Below are 15,240 nucleotides of genomic sequence, written 5' to 3' on the forward strand. Positions count from 1 at the left end.
TAATGGAACGACACCTTTATAACACGCATTTTCGTCATTTATATTAGCAAAAGACTGCACCACAACGTTCGAATTTTTGTGTCGAGATCAGTGAAGCACTGTTAGCTTCCTTCATGTTGTAATCAGAATTCAGTTTTGCTAATGTCTATCTTTCATTTCCAGTCTACTCCCGCCAAATTATTAGTTCTTCTGTCGCTGTTCAATTCTAATATTTATATCACATTTACATGTAGATTTCCATAAATATAACAATAATATTCAATTTTTTAATAGTTTTAACACTTTTTAAATTTTCAGTTTTTAAGAAAGTTTGGTATATTACAATGTTTTACACGCGACTTAGTTCATAGTTTCATCTTCTTCGTAACTGCAATATTTTGTCTGCGCGCATGTAATATTTAACTGCAACTAACCAACGTTATTTAAGCGCGATTGGCTCATATTGTTCTGGAGGGCTAAAAAGCTTTACATATATTTGGATACTTTCTATTGTTAACATAATTAAAATATACTTACAGATATTTTATACAAATTTGTGTGCGAGTTTATTTCATGTAGGTACCTATTTGAGCTGTTCTCTATATGAATGTATTCAAATATATAATTTCAGGATTAAAAATTACAGTTAAAACAAGCGCCTGGCCACCACCGTAACTCTACAATGAGAAAATGTGAATCACCTTCACGACATTCATTTTAATTTTTTTGAGAAATATAAAAATACAGAGTATAAGAGATATGAAGCTGTCTGATTATACTTTTACAAATCTTTCAATTAAAAATGTCGAGTTGAGAATCTCTCCTGAGCAAGGAAGGATTAACTGTTCACGAGACTGTGACATTCACTTAATTTATGGATGATATTATTATTATTAATATTATTATTATTGTTATTATTATTATTTATTTCTTTATTTAAACTATTAAACAACATACAGTTGTAATACGTCTCGTCAAATTAAGGGAGGAGATATTGAAATTTGAAAATAAATATCATTGCTGTAACAAATAAAATTCGAGATTAGTTTAAAAAAAATAAGAGCAATGTTTGCAAAAAAAATCTTCACTGCAAAATACCAAATGGATCCCGGTTGGGGAAAGTTAAGTGGTTGAGGTTTTTTCCGGGGTTTTCCCTCAACCCAATATGAGCTAATGCTGGGTAACTTTCGGTGCTGGACCCCGGACTCATGTCACCGGCATTATCACTTTCATCTTATTCAGACGCTAAATAACCTAAGATGTTGATAAAGCGTCGTAAAATAACCTACAAAAAAATACCAAATGGAAATGGAAATGGAAAAGTCCCTAATATAAATTTAATAAGGCACTGCATGCAATATATATTCGCAATTTATTTTACAAAAATATTACACTGTACAATTTTTTTTTTTTTTTTTTTTTTTTTTACAATTCATGGATATAGGAGCTCCAAACAAATTTGGTATCTGTCCATAGTCCTAACAATTTAACAGATTTTTACTGATACAATGTTGGGTTTAAAACTTAGAGTAAGTAATTGATTGTTGTCAAGGTTTAAACAAAGTTCACTGGCATTAAGCTATTTGTGAAATAGTTTCAATCATATCTATTTGAGACAGGCGACGTGTGTCGCGAGAACAGTGCTTCGACTTTATCAAGAGAGTGTTTCGCTGCGTTGTCTTCCTGCAAGTTTAACGTTTATTGTTTCAACTCGAAGATTAAGTTTAATATGGAATCGCTTACCTGACTAGCTGTTAGACCTACTGCCCATTCTACAAATATTAAAATGAAAGTGTGAGATTCAGTATTTTATTTAACTTTATCAGCTGCATAAATTTGTGTAAGTCCAATTTTCCTTCAGATAAGACGAAAAAGAAGTTCACACTACGGAAAGAAATAGATTTATAACTCAAGGATAAAATCTTATTAGTTTGAATAATTATAGTCATAGCACTGAAGAACTATTTTGAGCATATTTCTAGCACATTAGATCCTATGATGTGTATTGTCTCATCAGTGAGAATTCTTCACATTTAAGTAGGTCTATAGCAAGAAGTTGTGTCCCATTACAGTGGTCAACAAAATTAAACATATTTATTAAACATATTTTTTTGTTAAAAAATAAAGCATAGGTGATTCTTACAGCATTTCTCCTGCTAATTTCAGATCTGTTTTCAAAATTTTTCTATCACTCAGGGTTTTTGAGTAATTATATGAAATGTACTTCAGACTTTTCTGGCATTGATACCTTGTAACATTTTACCTAAAATGTGTGTGAAATATATTTTAGGCTGTACTTCGCTTGAGAAGCATCTCTTTTGAGTGTCCGGCAGTAGTCTGACAGAATAGATGGACTCCATTTTTCCTGGCAGCGCCTTTCCATTTCAGAAAAATTCTAACGAAAACGCTCCCCATGTTAGTCGCTCACTCTACCAGAAGGTTTTGAGGAAAGAAAAGATAGATGAGAATCCAACAAGTTATTTGAGCGTTAGATGACACCTCATCACGTTGTAGTTGTGAATCAGCTCGCTGACAAGTTCTCTGTAATCTTCTGATCTGTGGTTCCTAGAAAGTAATAGTCTGTTGACTGATCCTTAGGTTCCCGACATATCATTGGACTGGAAAAGGCATATGACGGGATCCTTCTAGGCAACCAGTTAGGCTAATAGAATTACATGCAACACAACTGATTTCAGGGGCCCAGTTCCTGTACTCATCTATTTTGCAATCAAAGTAACACTCGTAAGCTTTTTTAACTAGTGTAGTAAAATTTACCTGTGTGCTTTCAAAGTTAATTAACCACAAACGTAACAAAAATTGTTTGTGATTTACACAGTATTAGCCACCGGCGTGGCTCAGTCGGTTAAGGCGCTTGCCTGCCGGTCTGTAGTTGCGCTCGGGCGCGGGTTCGATTCCCGCTTGGGCTGATTACCTGGTTGGGGTTTTTTCCTAGGTTTTCCCAACCGTAAGGTGAATACCAGGTAATCTATGGCGAATCCTCGGCCTCATCTCGCCAAATAACATCTCACTATCACCAATCTTATCAACGCTAAATAACCTAGTAGTTGATACAGCGTCGTTAAATAACCAACTAAGAAAAATACACAGTATTTCGACGTATGTTTCACCCTAGATCATATATGTAACAGATAACTCCTCGCTACGTTAAAATCGGCAGCACTTCGAAGAGAACAACAGCCAGGATCGCCACCCGTCCGCCGTAAACGAACACGAGATGGCATCACAGTCGCTAATGCAATTCAAATGGGTATTATGACATGACTCCTTATGTAATAACTAGATGGCAGCGTTGTAAACCTGACAAAAGTTAACCTCAAAGCCTATAACCCCGACATATCTGTTACATATATGATCCAGGATTTCACTTTATAAGATACTTTTCCCACACTTAAAATTAGGGTAAACAAAACATGGGTTATGAAACTTGTTTCATGATTGTAAGTTCCAACTCAACTGAAAATTAATACTATAAAAAAAATTCCGTCTCTCTTATTTCCGGCAGCCAATCACGTTGCATTTTGGCTACATTTAAACGTGTGCGTCTTGTGATTCGCTCATGATGACGTTATGCATTTCCTAAGACTCGATAAATGCTTAATATAATCGCCCGCCATTTTGGCTCTTTCGTTGGGGTTCGCAGAAAGCACACGAGGACGTTATTTGCCGCTCAATTATTTGCTGAATTATAATGCGTTTGATTTATTATCATAGGAGCTAAGGCATGGTAATGTTTAACGGTGTAGCAAAGAGATTCCTCGTCTGATAGCTCGGCAACGAAAGAACAAAAATGGCGAACGATACTACCTACATAGACTTTATAGAGCCTTCACTTCCTAAGAGGTAAGCAAAGAGGAGGAGTCACGCCGGGAATAACAGCGTTGCGACTATAACTCTCGCAGTCTTATGAGGAATAACATTTATTTTTATGAACTCTGACTTCATAGGCAACAATGATCTAAAGTTATAGGTAAATTGTTAAAGCAATAAAATGAAATACCGTATTTGAAATATTTTACTTCCATTAGCATGTTAAGGATTGTATATAGCAATAAAATAAATCAATTTTTCTAAAATTACAAAAAGATGGTGGATGGTGGAAAAATTCTGACTTCATTTTTGGAATCGGCATAGACTATGACAGTACATAAGAAACGGCAGAAATTGTACATTTAACAAAATCATTGTTGACCAGTGTTATCAAAGATTACTGGGCGGAATAAATCATAATATCGATACTAAATCTGGAGTTGCTGCTATAAGTTTTAAAAAGTTAGTTCCGAATTATATACACATTTTACAACCATTACAGCATAAAGCAATAAGTTAAAGCAAAACAAAATAACCTTCAACTAGAATAGACAAGCAAATTGGTCGCTCAGAAATAGTTACATGATCTGATTGACATCTAGGCCTATATTTTGTATTGATTGTATAGAAGTTTATCATGCCGTAGCTGCGTGGTGTAAGACAAGCTCAAGACTAACTATACAAAATTGTCGCTGGTTCGAGACCTACGGCAAGCAATTTTATGAAATTTCGACCAGTGTATCAGACCGGTGGCCACGCAACATCGTCATGAATTTGTGGAGTTATAGTAAGTAGCGAAATTCGGTTTCGTAAACCAGTCATTACAGCTGAAATGATCTCCGTACTGATTGGATGATCATTCACTCTCCTAACACATTTGGATGTGAGTCAGCAGTAGGCTAGTCAGTCTTTGCCCTCCATGGCCTGTTGCGCCAAAGATTTTATACAGGTTTTCCAGGTTTATATATTTTTATAATGTCCATTTTTAATGTGTTCTAGACTCGAATAATTAAAAGCAAAATCATTTCTTGGTTTTAAACTCACTAGCAATTTTTAATTACATATTTAACATTCCTTTCCAGCTATATAATCTAAAAAACAGGATAATTAAAGAACTATCTTTCCACAGGGGATAGGTCGGAAGTATCTCAACATGCATTTGAAAAGTGTTTTAATCAATATCTGAGAAAGTTGTTTTTAGCGCTTAGTCCCTTTGGAAAGATAGTTCAAGTACAAGAAATAAAAAATCTTCTCAACAATCAACTTAGTAAGTGCTGGTAAGCATGACTTCTACTGTGATACGTGGTAGGTTCGAATACTGCTTGGACTGATTACTGATTGGGCGTTTTCCGAGGTTTTTTCCTAACTCTAAGGCAAATGTCAAGTAATCCTATCGCGAATTCTCTTATAAATTTCGCTACATAAAATCTCACTATCACTAATTGAAGCGGTGAGATCAATAATCATTAAAGTCCACTTCTGGCCATTCATTTTTTGCAAATTTGAAATTAAATTTTGGATATTTCCACAAGTGTTACGACTTTAAAAGTTGGTATACTACTTTGTCTTGATCTCGAAAATAACCAGAAATATTATGTGTAAAGAATAATACAGTAATTAGGTAGGAAATAAAAAAAATTGCATTTTTCTCAAAACTTGTGTAAATGGACTTGAATGGATATTGATCTCACCTTTTCAATTCTAACAAGGCCAGGCAGTCGAACTGTTGGTACTGCATTGTTACATAAACTATTTTTTTAAAAGAGTACCGCTCTACAACATTTTTCATAAATTCCACTGTCTGCTGGGAATTCAATCTCTGTCTTTGTAATGAGAAATCAAGTGACTGCATTACGGCTTAGGCCTAAAAGTGCTGTGGTTAGAAAAGCAGATTACTCTGCCTTATATTTATGTTTTATTATGTATGAATCTACAGTAATTTAAATGTACAGGGTGAGCCAAAGAAATGGGAGATTTTAAATAGTGAAATGAAACTTTATATATTCTATTAAATTCACTTTTATTAAATGAAAATATAGGATATAGTATGCCATTTACATTTAACCACTATTTCTTGAAATTATCCCTCAAAATGTCCTCCACAAACGTGCATGCATTCTTGTAATCGCTCTTTAAAGTTTCTCATTACACTTTGCAACATTTCAACTATGATGTTTAAATTTTCTTAAATATTGCTGTCTTCACTTTCTCAATGTTTCGTGGTTTGTTTGCGTATACCTTAATTTTTAGATACCCCATAAAAAGAAATCACGTGCAATTAAATCGGGAGATCGTGCAGGTCAGGGAATGTCTCCACTTCTCTATATGAAAAATTAATTAACATGACATGTTCAATTAACTACTTTATCTTTATATAATCCCCGCATTTATTAATCTACCCATTAGCGTATGACTAAAATATTTTTATTAAATTAAAATTAAGTTCCATATTTCTTTAAGCTTTACACGTTAAAAAAACGTTTCAAGTAAATTACAAACAGAAGCCTCATAACCAGCCTATGTATTGCGGGCTGCATCCATGCAACTTCCATAACGGATAATGATATAATCTTTGTTACAATTTTTCTCGAGTGCTACGCAGAAAACTTTCCACGTTAAAAATGCTTCTATACTGTTACTAAGTAGCAGTAGTTCAGAATAAAATGTTACATCCTCAATTTTTTTCAATTTCTAATAAGTATTTCATTAATCATATTAATTTCCGTAGCACATTGATTGTAAAGAGTGTCTTTTTTTTTTCAATTTATATAGCAGGATAAAAAATTAAATGCTCTGCAGCGTCTTGTTTACAAATATAAATAAAATAAAACTGAGAAACATTGTATTTTTAAATATTATTATACTCAATATTGTGACCTAAATTATATTCGTATCACAGGATAATTTTTTTCTACTATTCCCTTTGACAATAGCCTAGTTTTATTTAGTCTACTTCTTGTTTGGCGGAAACTATTTACAGGTTTAACTATAAGTCCAAAATTATTAAAAGTATAATTTGTAATTATAAATTGATAGTTTTGTATTAAACATTTAAATAATTCCATCAATGAATCCAGACTTCACAATAAAAAAAAAATTAAATTTGTCTGACCAAGTCTCCCGTATTTATGTGACCAGAAGTTGGTCACCTTACAGTTAGGAAAATCTCTGAAAAGTTCAACCAGGTAACCAGTTCAAGCGGGGTTCGAACCCACACCTGAGTGAATTTCGGATTATTAGGTAAATGTGGTACCGCCTGAATTTTGGCTGTAGTCTATAATGTTGCTAACTCTAGGCGAACTAGGATATGTGTTTTAACGTAAATTACGTTATACGCATTTATACGTTTACGCGGAAAGCCTAACGCTGATTTAACGTGGGATAACTCACAAACGGTTAGAGTAAGCACGATATATAAAATCATCAGTAAATAAAGATGATTTACAATGTCTAGTGTGTCTTATTGTAATTACGTATAGCCTAACAGTTTTATAATTATTGTAACCTTAATCTAACGATATCTAAAACTTCAAACGTATTGAAGCGCCCGCAGCTTCTAACCTATACGAGATGGATCCGGACATGGTGGGAACGAAATACGTTTTACATTTCGAGCTTTCCAAATCTGTTTTCAGATTTGAGGTAGCAAAAAGAGTTTGAAAATTATAAACGTTAAATTATAGTAAATAAAAACGCAATTGTCCACTGTCACTACTTCAAGTATGAATGTTACGATAGCACATGAACATATAAGAAATTGGACTATATTCAAGCTAAGAGAGTTAAAAATGCGCAGTACATCAGAAACGATTACAAGCGGCAGAAATTGAAGAATTTGATCCTAAAAAAGTTCCTAAAAATGGAGCACAACGCATAAGGACTATCGAAATCGCAAAAAGCAATCAAAAGCTAATGCAAATGCAAATGCAGGTACTAGTATCGACACAGTTTCCACTGGTACAAGTGTGACGTAACCATTAAACGAAAAATGTACACAATATTTCAATGACGCAATTCTAAAATTTGTGACCAACGTGTAAGAGAATGCCGAAATCGCAAAATAATAATAATAATAATAATAATAATAATAATAATATAATAATAATGTCTAATGCAAATATAAATCTAATTATAACGCAGTCCATCAGTCGGCTGCTGTTCTAACACCCACATGCATCAGGAGAGGCGAACGATCATCCAATCATAATGGAGGAATAATGTGATTAGCATGATGATTTCCTCAGCCATTATAGTTGGCTCGCGGAACCGGATTTTTCTACCTAGCATAGCTCCTCAAATTCATCACTATGCTGGATGGGCACTGGTCCCATACAGTGGCCGCAATTTCATGAGAAAAATTCTTCCCCCATGAGGACTCGAACCAGCGCGCATTCCGTAACTCGTGTCCTAGGCAGGATGCATTAGATCACGACGTTAGGCGCGGAACTCTAATCATATAATAATAATAACAATAATAATAATAATAATAATAATAATAATAACCATCATCATCATCCATCGTCGTCATCATCATAATCCATGGCGCTACAGCCCTTTAAGGGTTCAGATCCACTAGCAATCTGAGTCGACTCTTGATTCCCTCCCGTGGTAATTTTTTTATTCTCGCTTCTCTCTGAAATAATAATTTTAAATATACCGATTCCCTCTTCACCAAAAAGGAGCTGCTACATTTAAACACACCGATTCCCTCCCGTAAAACGTCTTTCTTTCCGTTAGATGTTTTACATAAAGTACAGGCAGACACCAAAATAAAAATAAATTCCACCGCTATCAACCCAGCCCGCACTACAAAGACTTCCAAAGAAAAATCAGTTATTTAATGGATAAAATTAAAGAATTAGATAACAGAATAATCAATAGTTCACAGTATTGCAATGTCATGTCTTACAAGGCCTTTCCCAATCTATTCATGAGGAAGAAGTAAAAAATAATGTTTTAATAACGTTTATATAGACTTAAGAGATTTTAATTAATTGTCATGACTGACAGGAAAAAGATAATAATTCTAGTCTACGAATACAACATATCAACGGTATTTCCTATAGATAATATGATTTCGTTATTTACGAGTAGTTTATGCTCTCGACAGTTCCAAGTTTGTGTAAAATGTGACGGAAAATTGTGTGCCTGGTTAAGGAATATAATTATCCAATGGAGGGAATCAGGTTACACTAAATATGAGTAACGAAAAATTGGGAGGAAAAAGGACTGTGTCCTTTCTGGGAAGGGAATCAGAACCTGATTCTTTTGGAAGGAATCGGCGTTACCCGTCCGGCTGCTGGCCTCACGTCCATATGTCGAAGCAGAGGTGGACGATCATCCAACCAGAATGGAGATATCGTTTGGTTAGCACGATGATCTCCCCAGCCGTTATAGCTGGCTTTCGTAAAGGATTTCGCTACCTATCGTAGCTCCCAAAGTGCTTCACTATGCTGGGTGAGCCCCGGCTACCATACACCGGCCAAAATTTAATGAGAAAATTTCTTCACCCCATGAGGATTCTAGCCAGCGCGCAATCCGTAACGCGAGTCCTAGACAGGATGCCTTAGACCACGACGCCACGGCGCGGTACTATAATTACATACTGCATGTAATTTCATTTATTGTCTAATACTAATTCCAATATAAAGATATACCTACCTCAAATCTTATGGACCGCACCGTGAATCCACTGTCAATTTTTGTTACTTTACAATAATTCTGTAGGATACATAACTTCACAGCACTACGACGCTTCAAGAACTATCGGTGTATCTCGGTCGGCAGGGGCGTGTACCTGAGTTCGATTCCAGTTTCGGCTGACTGTCAGAGTTTTTCCTCAACCGTAAGGCTAATGTCGCAGACTGTTGGACCCTATCAACGTTTCAGAATAAGCTTAGAAATTTGTTACTAGATAGGAGCAAGATGAGTTTATTAGGCCCTGTACTTATACCTGTGTGTAAACTAGTGTTCCGTATTAATTTAGTATTTTCTTTTATCCCTTAAGGATTTAGCTTAAGATTTATTTTATATTTTTAATATTGTTTCGTTAACTGTCTATACGTTATTTTTCTATATTATACTATATTCTACATTATATTATTTTCAAATTGTACTACGTTATAGCTATTATTACTAACATTTATAACATTTATCATATAATTAACTAATAATAATAATAATAATAATAATAATAATAATAATAATAATGATTTATTTAACCTGGCAGAGTTAAGACCATATGGCCTTCTCTAACACTCAATCAGGAGTAAAACTGCGTTACAAAACACTACAAATTTACAAAGTACACTACAATTTTACACACAAAACTGAATAAGATAATAATAATAAAATGTAAATAAGTAAGTAGAAATCAGACATAATATATAACATACAGAAAGAAAGGAAAAGCATAATAAAATGTGAACAGCAGGTCAAAATAAATTAGACATACAAAGTACAAAAAATAAGACAATTATTGATAATAATAATAATAATAATAATAATAATAATAATAATAATAATAATAAATAAGAATAGTAATAATAATAATAATAATAATAGTAATAAAATAGTGCAGTACAAAGCATACAATGAATACAATATTTTTAGGTACACACAGTAAGGAAAATTATGATTATATATAGCTCAACTTACCACATTATAGATATACCATTATCGGAAAATAAAAAAATATATATATAAAATAAGTTAAATATCACTAGAACATATAAAAATGTGAATACGTGGAAACATGCAATACAACACTTGTCATAATAGTAAGTTAGTTTGGCAACTCGTCATAAGATAATTTTCTAACTTGGATTTGAAAGATTTCAATGTTCGGCAGTCCTTGACTTCAGGCGGCAGAGAGTTCCAGTGACGAGAGGTAGCAACAGTGAAAGATGAGGAATACAGAGATGATGTGTGAAATGGAATTTCTAGCGTGTAATCTCATCATATGTTATAATTTCATTATATTGTACGAATTAGGGCCTAGTTTGTACTTCAGATCGATATTTTATGGTGAAGTGGAGGAAAATGTCAGATGGTTTTAACTTCATCCTAATAAATAATTCTGATTGTAATTTTAATGTCTGGAAATACATGAAAAACCTTCGGCCTCATCTCGCCAATTACCACCTCACTGTCACCAATTCTATCGACGCTAAATAATCTAGTAATCAATGCAGCGTCGTTAAATAATAAAGTAAGAAAAAACACTTCAAGAGCCTTAGTCTACTATTCTTCATGGATTTTTACAACCTGATAATAGGGAGATACGGAGGGACTTCCGTGACGTGAAATGAGCACGTCGGCTGCCCTCCACCCAAGACAACACAGGATATTATTTAATAACGTACGGACATCCATGCTCTAGACGGGATCCGAACCAACGGTCGTTAAAAATAGCGCCTAAGTCGTTCTGTACACCCCGACCGAATTGTGTACGTCACCGTTAATATGAACTAATAAAACTTTTATAGCAAGATAAAGCACTCAGAGCATTTCGCTTGTTGGACTTGGGTATTTATATTGAACTGAACAACACCACTTGAAGTTTAATAGCAGCTTTAATGTGATGTAATTTCATTAAATGAGTAAGAAACAACTTTAAAATTTTAATATACATAATATTTCCATAGTTTACGACATATTTATAAACTGCCGTGAAGAACGGAAATAATATATTTTACGAAATATGTATTATATGTCTTTCTCGTGTTAAATTTACCGTACCTGGTTAACATGTTTCGGCCTGTTGTGGGCCATCTTCAGCCCAGCACATCAAGATGTATAATATATTTTGCTAATTGTGATGAGAAACGCTAATCGAGAGCTTGTTCACAATAATATTAGTATTTAGTATTTATTTAACCTGGTAGAGATAAGGCCGTCAGGCCTTCTCTGTTCCTCTACCAGGAGATTCCAACTATAATATGAAGAATAAAATTACAATTAGTATTAGATTTACAATTACAAATAAAATTACCAATATTAAATTTACAATACGAATTTTAAGTTCATAATTTGTTAATATTGGCGAAGAAAAACATTTATAATTATATCACAGTGTCCTCTTGGATCAGTACGTACTTACTTCATAACTAGTATTGCAGTTTTTTTCCTTGGTTATTTAACGACGCTATATCAAGTATGAGGTTATTTAGCGTCGATGGAATTGGTGATAGCAAGATATTTGGCGAGATAAAGCTGAGGCCGAGGATTCGTCATAGATTGACTGACATTTGACTTACGGTTGGAGAAAACCTCGGAAAAAACCCAACCAGATAACCAGTCCAAGCGGGAATTAAACCCGCGCCCGAGCGCGACTCCGGATCGGCAGGCAAGCGTCTTAGCCGACTGAGCTACGCCGATGGCTAGTATTGCAGCTACTCAGAGTTCAAGAACCAATCTGATATTGTTTCATTAGCTGAGGAAGGTACTTCGAGATATTGAATATATATATATCAAATTTTTGTAAATTGTAACGTGCATGTTAAAATAAATAATCCACAATTATGCAACATACTGAAAATAATACACTACTATTCCATGGTGGTACAGCTTGTGAAGAGCTTATGTCTTCCTTTTCTTCAGGAGGATTTTTCAATCTTATATTAGATAAAGAACGGTGCTTCCCCTAAGATGTGGTAAACGCGACGCCAGACCTCCACCGACGACAACGCAGGACATAAATAGCATTGTCTTGTCCATGTCCTAGGCAGGAATCGAACATACGTCTGTAACTTTTATGCAACGATAAGTTGTGCGTCCATGGCTGTCGGTGAAAATTACGTTTTTTAATTGTGTGAGGAAAAATTCTTATTTTTCAATGCTGTTAAGTTGCTCGTTTTAATTAGTTAAAATAACGACGACCCCGTGTGGCGTGGGTCGTATAAATGAACCTAAAAGGGAGAGGTTAAACTAAGGGAAAGAAAGAAAGAAAGAAAGAAAGAAAGAAAGAAAGAAAGAAAGAAAGAAAGAAAGAAAATAACGACGAAAAATATTTATTAATTGTAGGTCAAGGTAGTGCCTTCGGAACCTTTCGCATACATAAGTGTTCTGCCCAAGGGCAGGTCTTTCACTGCAAACCCAGCATTATCCAATCTTTCCTATTTTCTGCCTTCCTCTTAGTCTCAGCATATGATTCACTTATCTTAATTTCGTCTATCATTTGATATCTTCTTCTGCCCCGAACTCTTCTCCCGTTCACCATTCCTTCGCTTAATGAACAACAAATTTATCCGAATTATATTGCTATTATTGGTAATTCAAGAATATATCCAGAAGTCATATAGTTTCATTAGTTGAGAAAAGAAAGATTTTGAGATCTTTAACTTTTTATAGTATGAATGTTAAAATAAACCTTCGTTACATAATACCAAGAATAAAATATTTGTGCGCAGTGTAGAGAGAAAGAACACCGTCTACAACTTAATTAAACATTTATTTTCTTCATATATAAAATATTTGATCCGTTAATATTGTAAAGAAGAGTAGTTACGTAATTGCAAGAGAAGGCACTGTCGGAACATATCCTTTACTTGCAAATATACCGTAGTCACTAGTAGATCAAGAATCTACCAGAACTTCACCTAATTTCGTAGCGGAAGGGTGGACTTAGAGATCCTCAATGCGAATATGTTTTGATTATTTATGGCGGAGGTATTTAAATAAGTTGTATGAAACATTAAATACGAAGAATAATAAATTTTTGTTAAATATGTGTTAAAAACGATTCTCGCAAACCGGAACTGACAGAAGTGTCGGTTATTTTATTCCGAAGTATGTAATGGTTTAACATTCGCAAAGAATGCATTGGACATTATTTCAAAGAAACTTTTCTCTTATTTGATAAAGAATTTATGTTGAAGGATGAAAGCCTACCTGCGGCACATTCGGCGAGTCCAAAGACGAGAAGAAGAACCGCTATCCTGGCGGCAACTCCTACCACAGTTGTTCTCGTGGCTGTAGACGACCAGAACATCGTCGACCACTTCCTGGCGTACGAGAAAGAAAGTCCGAAAAAATGAGAGAAAGCTTAAACTCAATCGTCAAACACCTCTAACAAGATTTGTGTTCAGTGAGTCTTGGCCCCCTCCCAGAATTTAGCAATTTTTTCAGAACTAATTTAGAATATAAGGAAAAACCAAAAGTGAACTTAAAATGTTATAACTTGAGAAAAACTTTTTTACTGTTTCGTAATGTTTGGTATGTGTCGTGTGGTACTGCGGCGCCGTTTGCGAATTCACCTGTAGGACTCGAAACTACCCACCAGAGTCAGTCGCTTTTATAGATACAACTGGGGAAGGTTTTCCCCCCGTGCGTGCGACAGAGAAACCGTATACTGTAGGGGAAGAGAGAATGGTGGGGCTTGTATCAGACAGAGAAGGTTGTACGAGTAGAGGAAGGAGGGTGTGAAAAAGAAGAGGGAGCACACTATTCAAGTGTGGGTGTAACGCAAAATCGCGGCAGGCATGAGCTGTTGTATGAATGAATGGATATTGGTGGTACGAAAAAAAAAAAAGCGATTGTTTTATTGAGAAGGGTATCGCACATTGACAAATAGGGTTAACTGCACTAATTATAATACGGATAATCTCTTTTACGTGTTACGTCATTAATGCAGGGATTCCTATTTTTTTATCAACGTGCCCCCTTCTCCTATCTCTTTTTTCATTATTTAAAAACCCCAAGTCACGTTGTCATCTGTGGCAGAGTAGTTACTATATTGCACAAAAAGAATTCAGACATAAACTAGCTATTCATCATCATCATTATCATCATCATCATCATCATCATCATCATCATCATTATCAATTGAGGGGGTGGATGGAAGAACGGCGTAATTCAAAAAGGTTTCTACATCTTGGTTCGGAACTGCCGAAGATGACAGAAAATAGGTCGAAACATGTTAACAAGGTACGTTAAAATTTAACACAAGAAAGTTCTTATCATACTTATTCCAAAAAGGTTTCTTTGGGATAAATAAGAAAAGCTATCTGTAAGTCACACATGTTGTACTACGACCGAAATAAATTTGTATGTTACAGATACATTGTCAACTTCAGTATAAAAAAATTATGGTTTATTTAACGACGAGGTTATATCAGCGTCGCCATGTGCCGGAATTTTGTCCCACAGTTCTTCTTTTACATGCCAGTAAATCTACTGACATGAGTCTGTCGCATTTAAGCACACTTAATTGTCATATATATATATATATATATATATATATATATATATATATATATGCTACACACATACATACATACATACATACATAGCCTACATACATGCATACATACATACATTCATACATACATAGCCTACATACATACATACATAGCCTACATACATGCATACATACATACATACATACATATATACATACATACATACATAGCCTATATACATACATACACACAC

The 15,240-nt window shown here is 34.5% G+C and overlaps 1 protein-coding gene across 2 annotated transcripts in view; it reads right to left on the minus strand.

Annotated features, from left to right (window-relative positions):
• Positions 1–14,084, minus strand: part of CCHa1 (CCHamide-1) — a 174,463-nt gene extending 160,379 nt beyond the window's left edge. The window contains exons 1-2 of one of the 2 annotated variants that reach the window (XM_069818850.1): positions 14,007–14,084; positions 13,699–13,811 (exon numbers count right to left, since the gene is read on the minus strand). In XM_069818850.1, the coding sequence (XP_069674951.1) occupies positions 13,699–13,798 (100 nt within the window). In that variant the 5' untranslated portion in view covers positions 13,799–13,811; positions 14,007–14,084. Of the gene's footprint in view, positions 1–13,698; positions 13,933–14,006 lie in introns of those variants that run through there. The other variant, XM_069818849.1, reaches the window with a different exon arrangement.
• Positions 14,085–15,240: the final 1,156 nt, after the last annotated feature.

Source organism: Periplaneta americana, chromosome 2 (genome assembly GCF_040183065.1).
Source record: "Periplaneta americana isolate PAMFEO1 chromosome 2, P.americana_PAMFEO1_priV1, whole genome shotgun sequence".
NCBI lineage: Eukaryota > Metazoa > Arthropoda > Insecta > Blattodea > Blattidae > Periplaneta > Periplaneta americana.